We start from the raw sequence: 17,408 nt of genomic DNA, 5'->3' as shown, positions 1-17,408 counted from the left end.
CGAGTTCTGTCCCCTAGTTGTTTTAAGCTTGTCATAGATTCAGATTAAGTATGCTAATTAGATATGTGCGCATAAAAAGTACGCACAAATCTCAGTGTGCAATTTAAAATTCTCAGTGTGTAATTTCAAATTCTCAGTGTGTGTTTTTCAGTTTATTTCATCTCAGTGTGTCTTCTTGAAATCTCAGTGTGTAATTTTCAATTCTCAGTGTATGCTTTTCATTTTTTGTAATCTCAGTGCGTATTTATGAAATCTCAGTGTGTATTTTTTAATTCTCAGTGTGTGTTTTTAGGTTTTTTAATTTCAATGTGTTTTCTTTTTAATTCTCAGTGTGTAAATTTTCCAAAAAATGGTTTAAACATAGTTTTGACGAGAACGGCTTGCCATAGCAAACAGTAAGAAATACACAAAAGAGGACTTTTTTTTATATTTGAAAACTTTAATTTTGCTCGAGTTTTAATTGTGCGAGTATTGCTTTACCACTATGATATCTTAAAATATGCGATCTTCAAACATGAGTTGCCAATCTCAAAATAAGTTTGAAAATTCCATGTCTATAATAAATCATCTGAGAAACAGTCACCATTTTATGACATTTAGTTGAAAAATTATAATGCAAACTGTAAAATAGAAAAAAGTAAAGAAAATAATAAGAAACGATACTGACTTGATTCATACTTACGCTTTCCCATCTAAATTCCACAAGGGGGCGTATAAGTGAAAACATTTTGTTTACACGTCGACCAAGAATGGACGGTAAAACTGCATACAGACCATTGCCTATATTTCTAATGGTCAAATTGCGATCAAAAACCATGTGAAAAGGAAATAGGTCGAAGAGAAAGTCTGATTGTATTTGACTGTGATCTGAGTTAAGTCTACGCTTTTCTTTTTCCAGTAATTCTGTGAAGGCAGTGTTGTCAAAATGGAGTTCAAAAACTACATGTATCATGATGTCATCGTCCTCTTCTAGGACAACATCAACTTCAACTTCAGTATTATAAAACTGTTTGCCAACCTGCACAATTTGGCCTTTGACATAATGAACAAAACCTCGCCTTTTACTCCGGTAATGCAACGTAAGACCATGCTGTGTTTCATTTTCACAATAAAAAGATGGTGCCCGTAATTTCTGATAACTAAAACGCAGATACTCGTGTAAATTATCAAGACCATTAAGAAAATCACGCATGTGTCGTCCTAAGACTTTTAAAATCCTATCATAACCGTATTGCCCTACAAATGACACAAAACAGACACCAAAATTATACATTAAATTTTCAGCAGATACATTCAATACTTGGCTGGCGGCATTTGCCAAATCTGGAATAATTCTTTCGGAATATCTATCGTGCGTTGCAAAGGTATGTGAAGTAACATGTGCATGCCTCCTTATTTCTTCCCATTTGTCCTCCCCATACGTATCTTTAATGTAGCTTGAAACGGAACTAATCAGTAATCCATACATTGCTACTTATCCAAAAGATACCTCAAAAAAACAAATTCTTCCAATAATTCCAATCTCCATACGGAATATATTCCTGAAATGATAAAAATAAATTGCTACATGTACTGTTGTATTTTACGGTCTGGATACATTCAATAGATGAATAAATAAGCAGAGAAAACATGCTCTTAGTTTTTTAATAACCATTCTGTGATAAATTTAGGCACTATCTCTCACAATACAAACGAATCAACAATGAAATAAAGGGAAATTGATACTTATAAAGAGAGAAAGATTTGCATGCAAGATAAATAAAGAAATAATATGATTTTAACAACATCATTTGAATGGTTCTCTCCGTTCTACATACACACGTTATACAAAACTAGTTTTAGTTAAGTTTTTCTAAACTACTTTAATCACTTAGTAGGTTTGTGTCCTATGCACCTATTTAATTAGCATTAAGGTGACATAGTGTACACCAATAGCAATGCTTAACTTGAAACATGCACAGATATATCTAGTATCTATCTACTTTACGTAAAAAACACAAATGAACTACATGTTAAAAATGTGATTAGATACGCATAATTTGTATTAATTTTATTCAAAGTACAATTGTTGTTTTTGAGACAGCTATAAGTCACACACAGATAGTAACTGTTGGTGGTAGGTGGTGTTGTATTGTCCAATGTTTTTTGGATGATTCTTGTAATCTTTTTGATGTATTATTTTAAAATACTAAGACTTGTGATTGAGATGGAAGAACCTCACCATAACTGTCGTACTCCGAAATGGTAAGATATTCCTGTTTCATTTATGACACCCGTCCTATTACCCATTGAATCAAACGTAATATATATATTATAGATACAATAATCAAAGCACCTTAATGATGCCAGTTTCAGAAAAACTTTTTCTCAGCAGAAATTATTATATAATATAAGTATTCTATTTTGCCTACCAGCTTGCTTAACAATAAACTCATTATAGATACCCGGATTAAAAAAAATTACGCCAGACGTACGTTTCGTCCATAAAAGACTCACAATCGGATGTGTATATTTTTCTACTCTATAGTTTAGGCATCTGCTTCGTATCATTTCAAATACATGTAGTTATATAATCGGATATAAATCCTATCATATCACTTTTTTATAAGCATGATCTAACAGAAACTTAAACTGATGCATACAAAACACCGTTAAGCTACGGAAAGTACACAATAGGACAAAGTAAAAACAAACTACAGATCAAATAACCCATTATCGTGGAAATGAATGACAATGTTGGATTCAGGAACATTTAGATGTACAGATTGTTGGAACGTGACTGTTAAACTTTCATGTGAAACGTTTCCTCAGTTCACTAATTAAAGTTTAGCAAGGCTTCATTTGCTAATTAAGATTACAATTATAGTTAAAAGGTGCGTTGATGATAAGTAATCAATTTTAAGCTGATTGCATATAGCTTTTAATTTAGAATTTACCTTTCACTTACATATTAGTTCGTATTAGTCATTTTGTAGAACACCGTTCATAAAAGATACATATTAATAATTCTGTTTCTCTGCAAAGAAGTTATGATAATTTCGTTCCAACTAATAATTTACCGTCATTAAAATTATATTTGAATGAGATAAATGCGATAGTACATCAACATTATACCTATATATATATATATATATATATAAGAAAATAAATATAAGATAATGACGGTTTCAATTCATCACTTTTACTAGCGCTTTCACTGCTTTCACAGATCTTCAGGTAACCAGCATACGGATTCTATTTGACTTTTCTTTATATATATATATATATATATAGATATGCAATACTGTATATTTGATACAAAACATTGAGCCTCCCGTTCATCTTGAATTTGTATATAGTCATCAACAAAAGGATTTAATGAAAGTCTCAAGATTATGTTTTTTTCTATAAAATAATAAATGTTTGATGAAACTCCAATGATGATAAAGGTCACTTAAGGCGATTAGAACAAATGATTGAAATTGTGCAATTTATGAACAAAAATGGAATCAACTCAGGCCATCAACTTATAGAAGTACTTTATTTATAATGCCTATAGATTTATCAATCTTTTCATATAGCTCGCACGTTTCCTCGTGCTGTTTTAAGTCATATCCAGTATATAAGAAAATATCTTAAAGATGTAACAAACCATGAAATGATAACATTTAAACAATAGAAAACCCTGCGTGCGTTTTAGAAATAAGTGCAGATTAAATAATATATGCATAGGCGGATATAAATTTGAAATTGAATGATATAAATGGTACTTTTTATGTAGAAGGAAATAAATTTCTAAGATTGCATATTTGATTTGTTTACAACTGTTTCTATGGTCGTTAAAAAAGAAATGCATCGTATAATTAGGTCTTTCCACCTTTCCGTGGAAAGACCTATTGGTTTTCTTCTGATTATTTTTTTTTTCTTCCGCCTAATTTTTTTCTTGCGGTGTATTTTTGTTTCAAAAGATGTCGCTTAGTTTTTTGGTATATGATATCATACAGTCTATACGCTTTGAAACTGACCCTGTTTAACCGAACACTTTTCTTTGTAAGAGTTATCTCCCCAAACACTGTTTTTCTTGTTATGAGATCTCCTCCGCAACCGTAAAAGAAAGCGACAAATTTATTTTTCCAAATTACTCGTTTTATCCTCAGGATGTTAGGTTTTATTTAGACCGAAGCTTTACGAAGACTCCATATGAGAGTTATTTCCCCTTTTGTATTTGATATATGTGAAATGTATTTGTAACTGGAAAACCATAAGTGATAGAGGCCTAGGGTCTTTAGATTTGAGGTCCTTGGTCCATAAAAATGAAAATGAGGTCAAGGTCAAAGGTCAAGGTCATGTAAAAAATTTTGATTTTGGCTTGTTATCACTAATTTTCAGAAATCTTATAAGATATCGACAATTTTTTTTACAGAATGGTTAGTTGCGACATGTCGTAACACGTAAATTTGAGTTGAAAGGGTACGGAGACATTTAATGGGAGTTTTCTCCCCTATCATATTCAAAATTACACGTATGGTGATATAACTCATTCATCATATATAATTGAGACCTAGGGTATTTTGATTTGAAGCCCTTGTTTCATGACCTTGAAATTGGGGTCAAGGTCAAAGGTTGATTCGACGTTCTATATTTTGACCTTTGCTTTTACCTCATATATATACATGATAAAGCCATGGGACTTTTTGCATTAGGTTGCAAGCCATTTGACCTTGAAAAAGCCAACCGGAAGTGACCTTTTGTAAACCGGAAGTAGCTATTTATTGTACTAAATTAATGTAAAAGTATATAGAACTATATATTTTTGGAATCAGTGTCAAGTAAACTATCAAACAATACCGGAAGTGACTTTTTTTAACCGGCAGTCAAAAATTATCTCCCTTATTTATTTTTTTTTGTATAGAAACCATATATTTTTCGAATAAGCGTACATTAAGCTGTCATTTGACGCTGGAATTGACATTTAAAACCTAATTTTAATATTTTTCATATCAAAATAGATCCTTACTGGTGGAAAGACCTTCAATTGTTCTCTGAACAATTGGTTTTTAATTCAAGATTGTTTTCTTTGTCGTATACCTGTTAAAAGCAATTATAGAAGGGAGGTAAACGGTATAGGTATATAATGTTCCGTTTTAATTATAGACAATTAAATATTTTTGCCACGAGCATCCCTAAAGATGCATATGGGTTTTGCTCATTGTTGAAGGCCGTACGGTGACCTATAGTTGTTAACTTCTATGTCATTTGGTCTCTGGTGGAGACTTGCCTTATTGGCAATTATGCCACATCTTCTTATTTCTATATATGGTGCAGTAAAAGTGGTAGCAATGATGTTATTACTACTACCACAGGGTTAATACATCTTCTGGTCACGAAGCTGCTAGTCTCCGAGGGTATCCTCATGACATGGTGTATTTTTCACTCAAATTTAATTCTCAGTCACCACCCCCAAATACTAGTATAAATTTATTGATTAGAGAAAAGATAGTTTCAACAATTCATAGTTAAAATAAATTGTTATTTATTTCTTCATTTACATAGAAAACTTTCCAAACTTTGAAAAAGATGTTTAGAATCATGATAAGACTTGTTTGCCTAAAGCCGACTGGCAGAATTTCTATAATATTATCTATAGCAACGTTGTCTTAATATTCGATGTATGCAGAATCAGTTTTAGTCTTAATATTTGTATGAATATATTGGCTGCCGCTGTTTTACTCATGAAGTTAGGCAATAGAAATCGTAGTGTTATCAGCTGATGTATGAAAATGCATATATTATTTTATTCCTTACATGTTTTGTTCTGAATAATTTCCCCCATGACAGAATAAAGATTATTAGTAATTTCATCCCATGTTGAGATTGATTATCTCCCCTTATTTTGTTTTAATCATCAGTTGTAAGTTATTATTCTAGTGTATATAGTGTGTAGTGTATTTCAGTTTAAGATTAATACTCATATCTATGTTTTTTACAGCACATAATAACTTATCACCCTTTTAGTAGAATTTATGCCTTGCAAGACACACATACATAAAATTTTATTATCTCCCCTTAAATTGAAATGCATCATTTGTCAAATAAGTATTTATCTTATGAATAAAATCCAAACTACTTAACAAATTATAGAATGTAGGTCCACCCTTATCCAAAACTTAATAACGGAGCTAGTCCCTCCCTTATTTCTTGTGCATGTCTTTAAATTCAGGATTTATATTATCTACCGTAAGGCCTTCATTTTGATATGTTTATAACTTTGCAAGGTGTGTCTTTTGTTTGTTTGTTGTAGATAGTTTTTGTTTTTAGTATATTTTTATTATGAGGAATGTTTCGTAATTTTAAATACCACCCAGTTAAGCAGAAAACTTTTATTTTATTTGATACACATAAGTATATACATTTATTTATGAATTTCACTTTGTCGCTTTATTCAGTAGTAGTCATTACGTCTTTATGTTGATTGATTGAGTTTCACGAATAAATAATAATGCTATGTATTGCTATGTATGTTTACTTTTATCCGTCACAAATGTGTTTTTTCATGATTATCATTGATAGTTTTATTAATCCGTGATTTTAATTTACAATTTTTGTATTGTACTTGTGTAGATGACTTACTGATTTGTTTCCAATTAATAAACATCTATATTTCAAGTTTCTCTTGGATTGTTTTCAGAACCCCAGTGAAGGATCTTATTCAATTACTGGTATACCCAAGTTACCCGAACACAACACCCTTATCCAAACAAATATCAACATCCACAACAAACAAGCGAAATTCACACCGTCACTCAGCAAAGTAGCCAGTACTGGCACCAAAATAGGGAATTTGTTGTTACAAAATTTTGAAAATTATTTGAAATTAAAGAATATATCTCCCTAATGCAAAGCTCTGGTTCCTTGCCCGGTTTTGGCTTTACTTTTTGTTATTTTTGGTTTTATTGGAGTACTCGGAGATAACCACTGACATTCGACAGGAAAACTGCCAATTAATGCCAATAAATATGTTCGAACTCACAACATCAAAGTTGCAGGCTATTGATTCCTGTCGATTAACTGCTTAGACCACTCGGCCAATGAGGCCCCAAAGGCATATTTGACTATGTACATTAAAAACCGAATCTATGCACAATGTGTCATGCATACTCTCTTTATGTTTAAGAACACTAGCAAAATATCTGTGAGTGTGTGTCATGGATACTATAAGAGAGTATTCTGTTGTTAGGTAAATTTCGAACAAACCCAAAGATATACATGCTTAAAATTATGAGCTTTAACAGAAGAATGAATATGAGTGCAAAAATAAGCAGATGTGGTACGTATAATTGCCAATGATCCACCAAATACCAAAAGACAATGATGTTAACAATTACATGTCGTCAATTACGCCTTCAACAATGAACAAAACCCATACCGTAAAGTTTGCTATAAAATGTCCTGGGATAACATAATGACAATACTAACCAAAACAGCCACTATATGTGAACTTGCTGTAAATTTGACACCGAGGTGACCTTAGTCGGTACAAGTATCTTAAAGTTGATCTGGACAATTTTGTAAACTTATATTATAAAAGAAACTTCAGTTAAGGATTTTTTTATTTAGTTAGCTTTTCGTTAGATATATATTTAGAATCTAATGTGATTTTTTTTCGCATAAATCCCGTGATTTAAGATACATGTAGATAAATTTCATACAAAGATATGTCAATCTGAAACCGGAAATTAATCATAAAAAAATGAAAGATTTTACAGTAGTCAGCACTTCTGTGTGAATTATCATCGACATGGTCATAAATATAAATTAACTTTCACAAAATTTAGATTTTTTCGAAATACTAAGGATTTTCTAACCCAGGAATATACAACTTTTAATAAGCTGTATTTGGCAAAACCCTTCGGAATTTTTGGTCTTCAATGTTGTTCAACTTCGTACTTTATTTGGCCTTATGATGAGCTTATTTCTTATATGAATAAAATAATATTTACAAAATTGGAAGCAAAACCTTCCTCGTGAGCTATTTTTACAAATTCTTTTTGTTTTAAGGTAGCTGGGGTGTCGAAATATTTCGACGATAGATTTTTCTTAAACTTCTGTAAAAGACTTCTGGTCAATGTACTTTCAAATTTCTACATAAAAACTGGGGGTCAAGGACCTTGTTTTTCCGTTAAAATACTTTGAAATTAACGAAATTTAAGTTATTTTATATTGTTTATATTGGGGAAATTTAATTTTTCTTTATCAAGGAAACATTAAACGATAGAATTGGCTAAAATTCGATGAGAGAATTGCTTTTCATCTATACCTCTGAAATATTGAATAAAAATAGGGGGTCACGGGAAAATAAAAGAAACACAAACTGTCCTATCAAATTAAGTATAATTAACTGTCCTTGATTTTAAAAGGAATTTTTCTGAAAATTTTAGATATACTTAACAACACTTAATTTGTTTTGATAGTTTAATATTTAGTTTTAAAGTTTTAGTTATTTTGTTGTATATTGAATGATACTTGGTAAAATATTTTTAGAAGAAAAATGTATTTTTGCGACATGCCCAGAAGGGATGCTCAGAAAAAGACACCCGATCTACCTTAAAAAATGAAGATAAGAGTTTTAATTCTATCAACTCATGTATGACCCCGTGCAAAAATAACGATAATTTTAAAGATACGTTTGAAATAAACGGTTGATTGGTTGATTGTTGGTTGCTTAACGTCCAGAGACAATTATTCCATGCATGTTCAGGACGATGAAATAAACGGAGATTTCTTTTTCAAATAATCATCCCAAAACATGTATGCATTTAGATTTGAAAAAAATAAAGAAAAGATGGAACAGATCGAAAATCATTGCGAAACCATTCAAGTTTTAATTACATATCAGAAGGACTTGTACTGTATACCTCATTCAGAATAAAGAATTTTTCATAATTTGCAGTTCAAAAGAGTATGTTTTTGTATGACGAACGTATCCGTTTGTTTTTAACGGAATCGCAATTCATTAAAATTTCTTACCAGTAATTGGATAAAAATAAACTAGTTTATATATTTTTTATTGTTTTGCTTATTACATTTCATTTGCTCTTCCAGTATCATTCTGGCAAAAAATCATTTGTATGAATATATTGTTGTTTTAAAACGATTTTTTTCTGTTGGGGCTCACTGCACTGATTGGCAGTTTAAAGCATAGAGATATTCTTCATTAAACGTTATCGAAAATAGTTCAGTATTTTTGTTCATTTGAATTATCTTTTTAAAATCATTTCTGTTCGATTTTATAACTGTCTTAAGATATCATATCACACACTTCGAGGTAAATAAAAAAATTTATCACTTCAACATTTCAAGGTCTAGTGATTTCTTATTTGTGCACAGATAAATTGTTGCAATGAATTCTGGTTTGATTTAATCACAGGGAAGTAGGCCTGTTTTTCTATATTGTAAATTCTATAATTTGATTTTTACATTATTGTAAGATCCTATATAATGATTAACAAAACAATCGTGAATATACTTCAACTGACAAATTATAATTGGAGAACATCCCAGCTCTAGGGCAAAAAGAAACTTCAACTCCTTCAAATACTGTATGTGCTTCTGACAAGCCAAGGGCATGTAGTCCGATGCTTGTCGACAATTTCTTATATTTGTTTTTGTTCGTTTTATGTCACGGATTTAAATTTAGATGTTAGTTGCGTTCTGCAGAGGACTTCTTATGACTGACCTTACTGTATAAGTCCTTGTCCTATCACTTAAGATGATTTCAAGATGTGTAGATATACAATTTCACACCACTTGTTTTTTTTTAAAGATTAATTTTTTTTAAATTATTAAATGAAATAAAAATGAATGAACTTACTTGTTTTCAAACTGAAACATCCAATTTTATAGATCTTTTTTTCAGTTTTAATCGTTTGTCCGTGGAATTTGTGTTATGTGACAATTAACTAGCTAGTACTGTCGTTCTGTTTTACCCGATATTATTAGAATAATAGTAAATTAAGAATACAAAATAGTAATTCTATCCCTCATGGTTGAACACCTCCAAATCATATGGCTATTGTTATAATGATCATGATACATATAATGCATCTATATGAATCAACAGGACTTCAAAGTTTCGGTGTAATTTGACGAATGGTACTAATCCGTCTTCACGTACTTAATTCAACATAAGGACAAAGCTGGTTTTCAATTGGTTTAATTAAATACTGCTATACGTTTATTAAGAAAAATTTAAATTTTAAATGTGCACTTAAAGACATACAATAGATTGTATTACGAAATGATTTAAGTGCTTCAAATGTACATGTAACTTTAATTAATATTTTTGAATTAAAAGAATATTCCTGAAGTGACTAAATAGACGTTCAAATAACAGCTAGATGGCTATAAGCTTTTGAAGACAACAAAACAGAACGATGTAATACATTACCAATTTAATAAAAGCCTTTGCTATCTAATAAAAATTTGCTTGTATTATTGTTCATAGATTTAAGAGTAAAGTCTTGAAAAACTCTGATATAAATTTGTGAAATGTAGTAAATGAATGTAATAGTGAACCGAGCGAAATCACATATCTAAGGTGACCATAGTACCATTGATTTTTTTGGTTTGCATATACTTTTCTTCTTACAAAATATCCCATCCTGGTTACATGAAAATGATTGCAAGGATGAATGAATTTAACAATAAGACCCCGTTTACACTAGTAAAACAGATCGATCTTTTAGTCTAATGTAAACGAGAAAAACTAAGATATTAAAATAACTCTGCGCATGTTGGGCGGCAAAAATACACGTGTTTAAAAAAGATGGACGGGAAAAGAGAAGATTCATGAAGTCAGAAAGGAACTGTTCTCTTACTTGAACTTTAAGAGGCAAACATGTTCAGGATTAGCTTGAAAATACACCAAGGAGAAACTAGGATATTTTCAAACGGATATGCACGGATATCAAAGACAGTTAAATGACTTAATTGTGACATGTGATCCAAAAATACAAATAATAACTGCAAACGTCATTTCCAACTACCCAATCATTTCCTCCATGCTTTTGCAGTGTGTGATTTTCAACACGATATGCACAAGTTAATATTATATTCTATTTTTACGATTGTTTGTTTATGAAATGTAAGATTATTAGGATAGACCGGTTATATTGCAGTGTAAACGCGCTTAATCTTGCTTGTAAAGTGTAAACGCAAACTGGTCTTTTCAAGATCGATTCAAATAGAGATCGGTTCAATTTCTTACAAGTGAATCTATAGTGTAAACTGCAGTTTTCAAAAGGTCTCTATACAATATGTCAGCCTTTAAAACGCCCTGAGCCACAAATTGTAAATAAATTAAGCAGAAACTTTCATGAAATGCATAGACTTGTGATTAATTTAATATGTTGCATATTTTCTAATAAAGTAAATCGCAAAATTAAACCTATTCAAGAGTTTGATTGATAAAATCACTACAACCTGAATCGTAAATCCTTTGTCCATTTACACCAATAAGTCATTAAATGTTATTTGACATCCGGCATTTATCATATTCTTCCATAAGGTAAAACTGCCGAAAGACTCCTTCTAAGAACCATACTATTTTCTGAAAATTAGATACACACAATAAAGCTAACGCCCTCATGGATGTATCTTATACTTAAAAAAGAAATTGTTCATTAAATCTGCAATTGAATCTGCCTTTAGTTAGACTGAATCTTCTTTTCGCGCAATAATTCGTACAACCTTTTATAATATCATTCGTTATCTTCATATTAATCTTTTGCAATGAGTTCATGTTATATATATTATTCTATTACTCCAATCCTCTAAATTATTGACCTCCTTAAAAAAATCATTACCTGTTAGTAATATACACGTAAATGAGGGAATTAGTTATTAACTCATGAAATAAATCCTTACACGCTCTTAAAAAAATAAAGTAACAGCTGCTTATATTGTTGTTCTTCATCTCAAAGTCACGGTAATGCCACCAACACAGAACATGAGCTAACATACTGCTGTATGTTTAAAGCTTCACAAAGCACCTATTTAAGCGATGTCTGTGCGCTAAATTTGTGCATTAAAAAACACACAAACACATACAGGGTATTTTCAACTGACTATAAAGTACGGAGGAAAAAAATCTAACAAATAACAAACACTTGATTATGAGCAATTAAAAATTTCTTAACTCATTTAAAGAAATATTTCATCACATGAACGTATTCGTTTTCAGAATTAAAGCAAGTATAAAGTTTCTATTTGATATCGTAAGGAAGACCATATCAATATTTGCCAAATGTTTTATTCCGACTGATCTGTGATCTTTGTAGTAGTAATATAAAATATCGATCGTTTTTGTTTTCTTCTGCTAAAGATAAAAACTAAAAGATTCTCGAAGTATTGCAGTGGTTTTTTTTTATAGCAATAGTACAGGGAAAGACGTCATGAGACAAACTCACTTTACCTTTAGTTTTAGATTTTCAAATATTTTGGCTTCGAGCATCACTGAAGAGACATCAATTGTCGAAATGCACATCCGTGAAGTTGGTACTGAATGAATGAATGAACGAATGAATACTTTATTTGCAAGAAGCATGTACATGCTATGGCAAACGAAGATATATACAATACATGATAAACAAAATACAGCAGAGAACAGTAGTAACAGAGTATAGAATAATATTGTGACAATTTCTGTGCTCTTATTTTTCAAGCTGCTTTTAAATAATTGCATAGTTTTACACTCAGAGATTTACAATGAGCTCAGTGTAATAAATTACCTAACTTGTATTGATTTGGCCATGAATAGTAAAAATTAGGTTAAAATTCCATTCGCACATATCTATATGCTGGACATGATAAAACAAAATGATATTCGTCCTTTAAAACATTCATATTGCAACATATACAAATTCGATTTTCTCTTTGTGTATTATGATAACGACCAACTTCAACATTTAATTTAAGTGTGCCGCTACTCAATTTAGTTAACATAGATACATTACAATGAAAATCTAAATATTTTTTCGATACCAAATACTAGTTTATATCGTCTTTAAATACATAGTTTGTTACATTCGTCTAAAGCTGAAGTCCAGCTTTGTAAAAATTGATCTTGAATACGTGTTTTAACACAATCAAATGATAATTTACCAGAATCTTTTGAAATCCATACATCGTTAATCCAAAGTTAGACGCCTTATTAATTTCACCATGATTTGCATCTTCATACAAAAGTTTATAAACTTCATATTGAACATGAGGTTTATAAGTTACAATATGAATCCAATATTTCAGGATTTTATATTTTCTCAAAATATGCAGTGGCAAATGTCCAAGTTCGACATATAAAAAAATTGAATGGACATTGTTGCCAAGTTTCAAAACAAATCTACACAAGCGACTATGTATTAGCTCTATATCACCAGCACGATCCCTGTTCACTGTTAATGTTATGCTACATCAATTATTTGACATGAACCTTTTGACAAAGTCATTCGTCATTAGAACATAGAAAAGAAAGTAACACCTTATAAATTTCGTGCGTCCAAAGCAATTTTCTGGATTCATTTTCATCTGAAATGCTCACAACCAAACACTTGAAAGTCAAGGGATGTGTAAATACATGAATACGAGTAGGATCTGCTTACCCTTCCGGAGCACCTAAGATCACCCCCATTTTTTGGTGGGGTTCGTGTTGCTTAGTCTTTAGTTTTCTATGTTGTGTTTTGTGTACTATTGTTTGTCTGTCTTTTTCTTTTTTAGCCATGGCGTTGTCAGTTTATTTTCGATTCATGAGTTTGAATTCCCTCTGGTATCTTTCGCCCCTCTTTTAAATACATGAATACGAAGATGGCATTGACGAATTTGAAGTTTAGTGCCTGAGCTTATTTACTTTTCTTATTTTCTTCCGCATATGAAATGAAATAATAATTCCTAAATTAAGGAAGAAAATAAATGTTGAACATGAAAGTTACTTATTAATTCTTTGCCATTGTGATTGCCCTTCTTTTTTATTTGTGCAATACCTCTACGTAACAAGAACATTTATCGTCAAAGTAAGAAGACAAAAGTCAATACATCCATATCATTTAAGTATAAAGAAAACCGTGTTTATCATTATAGAGCTTGCTTCTTTCGTCTAATCTGTATCACACTTGGTACATAATATGATAAACCCTATTTGGGGTAAAGTAATAAGGCTTCAAATAGGAATATAATGTGGGAGTGTCGCTTGAAAGGGATGCTTTCCCTTTGTGATGGCATTGATATGAAATCATGTCTCATAATTATCAGACAAAAATTATATTTAATGATGAAAATATAAACTATATGATTAAGAGTTCTTTCATAGCTATGAAAATAACTCATATTATATAAAAAAAAATTTGAGATACATTTTCTTTTCGTGGCTGTGATGAGTTCCATGATACTATTCAATTATCATCTATTCAAAAAAATCATTTAGAACTAGAAATAGTTGTAGATGATATTGTGTAGTTCTTACACTGACATCAGTCATCGGATGTTAACATTATCAATAATATATCGTCTGGCATAATAACACACTGTCAATTAGAAGATAATTCAATGTGAGTATGTCCAATTACTAAAGATTTACAATGCAGTTGTCTAGAATTTACCACTCTGAGGTCGAAGACTGCTTTGTTAAGATTGACAATAATTATCAGGAAGTATTACAATGAGTTATGAAAATGGCAAACCCTGAACTATAAAAAAGTCAGACAAAACTATAAGAAAAAGGTATAAATGAAGATTGAGAAAATGGAAATTTCTTCGGTATTAGAGAGAGAAAGATTTACAATAAATACAATCATGATAGAAAAACACAACACAAATACTTTGAAAGCGTTTTATTTTTCATGATCCATAACTGATACATTGTATAAACTTGTATGTGATTATGCATTAGCTGCTTCCAGTGTTTTCAAAAGTAATTGATTCGAAAACATAAAAGACATATAATCTCTTAACCACCTCTCTTGCAACCTTGTCGTAATCGTCAATGTGATCTTATCAAGTGAAAAATAAAACGGGAAACATATGTGTGTTTCTGTATTTAATTTTTAAAAAGCCTTTCAAATAAATCTTACGTATCAGTGTTGATATGGTCGATTTAAGGGATTTTTGTTTGCCTAAAAATTTCCTCAATTTCGAGTATCAATCATTATTTTGGAATTTTGTCTCTGTCCATCCATTTTATTCATACAAATTGCTTTTTTCCCTGCCTTAAATATTTGCTGCATCACGTCGAGGATAAACGATAAATAAAAAATTAATTTACATTTTACCGAACACCTAATTGAGATTCTTCCGTCAATTTCTTGTGATTATTTTGTTTGTTGGTAGTTGAAATACATACATATTTATTAATGCAGTTTTGTCTTTTTTTCTGTCTATTATTGCTGTACTGATCTTATAATTGGTACATTAACATTTTGGGTTTACTGAAAAAAGATCATTTGCTTCTACATGATAATTGATAGATGTTTTGTCTTATCCTTATAGCTCTTTGTTGTCCGTTTGTTTGTTTTATTTGCATCTTATTATTATTTTTATGTTTAGTATTGTCGTTTTTTACATGATAATAAATGTGACTCTTGTAATCCCATCGTAAATTTTACGGACGCCATCACGAGTTGGTTGACCGTTACGGAATATCCGTTTTACAGATGATAGCGGATATGTTCCTAATGTCGTAACTATAAGTCGTCATATTTCCAATCAAAGCACGGAATGACTCGAGACCAGAATTATCCATGCCTATGGATTTCTTTGTATTTAAAACAATTGCGTTATGTCTTCGTCTGTGCAAAGTACATCACTATACAGAGAAATCTAACTTATATGAAATATCGTGGTCCGATTCGACAGGTAATACTTATATATACAAAATAATATTGTATATCCTCAAGAGTTTAGTAAATCTACAGATGTTCTGCAGATTCTGTTATGACAGTTTTACATACACCGTTTCAGGGTAAGAAATCAACTGACACGATTAACTTTTTGGGTCAGTTCATATCTATGCTTTGGTATATGAATCTTGAAGCCTTTCAAACCACAATATGTTCCTTCTGACTAGAGTTCTTATCACTCCATTTCAAACTTTGTTTTTCTATTAAGATATTGGTCAAATCCAAGTAATCTCTAACGAAAATTAATGGAGGACATCATGATTTGGTTGACTGTAATGAAATACTAGTACATCTAATGTCTCATAAATGACCTCACATATGCTGCATTTGTCGAATGTCGTATTTCTTAAAGTTTCCTCGATTTTTAAATCACCGAATGCGATTCATCACCAGATCTCTACTTTCCATAGCTACAGCTAATCATGTTAAGCCCCATTATATTCTGGTCTCTGATGTCAGCTGGACAACTCCTGAAAACCACCAAGACTGTAACCATCTAGATCATAAATATCCTCAATTTACCATCATAAACAGTACCACGTCAGATCAACAGCTTATCCTGGCAATTTTTAGAACACACATTAATCTCACAAATATAACAGGATTTTTTCTTTGAACACTCATCTTGCTTACTTATCCATGCTACTGATAGCCTTATCAAATGACATAAATCTTAATCCAGACCCAGAAACACTGTTTTTCTCTGCGGAACCTGTGACGAACCCGTAGCACGGGAAAACAAATGCACCAAGTGTGAAACCTGTAAGCAGTGGTATCATACAACTTGTCAATCCATCAGCTCTCGAACATACAACATCTTAGTAGAGGACAGCGCTATAGCTTGGGACTGCCTTATCTATGATTATAATCCAAATTATAGCTCAGTATGCTTCGAAATAATACTGTCCATCTCAAATTCATTCAGTATCCTGTCTGATACATCACTTCAGTGTCCACATCCATCTGACTGTATTAAATTTATCCACGCATCCACACCAGACAGAGAGAAGCAGGATAAAAGTCCAAAAAGTGTACTACAAGATGCTTACCGTAAATTTTCAGTCTATCAAGTCAAAACAAGAAATAGTTAAGAACTTAGTCGAAAGCACTAAACCAGATATTGTCCTGGGAACAGAAAATTGGATAGATTCCTCTGTAAAAGATAACCAGATATTTCCGCCAATTATAACTTCTACAGAAACGACCGCAACATGAAAGGAGGTGGTGACCTAATAGCCATAAATAATGACCATCTAAACACACCTGTACCTGAATTACAGACAAATTTCAAAATCGTGTGGGCTAAAATCAGTTTGGCTGGAAGTAAGGATTGTATCTGGCTTCATATTACAATCCTAAAATATCAAATGAAGAAAGCCTTGAAGAACTTGGGCGCAGTCTTTAAAGAGTTAATGCAACCAAAACTAGAGGCTCTCAAGAGCCTGTGTCGCTCACCTGACTCTACTTTGGTTTTAGAAATCA

At 31.3% G+C, this 17,408-nt stretch overlaps 1 protein-coding gene across 2 annotated transcripts in view; it reads right to left on the bottom strand.

The window, feature by feature from the left end:
• Positions 1-17,408, bottom strand: part of LOC127704335 (soluble guanylate cyclase 88E-like) — a 208,183-nt gene that overhangs the window by 52,819 nt on the left and 137,956 nt on the right. Inside the window, exon 3 of one of the 2 annotated variants that reach the window (XM_052208350.1) lies at positions 668-1,541. In XM_052208350.1, coding sequence (XP_052064310.1) covers positions 668-1,468 — 801 coding nt within the window. In that variant the 5' untranslated portion in view covers positions 1,469-1,541. The remainder of the gene's footprint in view (positions 1-667; positions 1,542-17,408) is intronic. The other variant, XM_052208351.1, reaches the window with a different exon arrangement.

Source organism: Mytilus californianus, unplaced genomic scaffold (assembly GCF_021869535.1).
Source record: "Mytilus californianus isolate M0D057914Y unplaced genomic scaffold, xbMytCali1.0.p SCAF_6, whole genome shotgun sequence".
Classification (NCBI taxonomy): Eukaryota; Metazoa; Mollusca; class Bivalvia; order Mytilida; family Mytilidae; genus Mytilus; species Mytilus californianus.
Note: the sequence above shows the minus strand (reverse complement) of the source record. Positions and strands in the feature narration are given on the sequence as shown.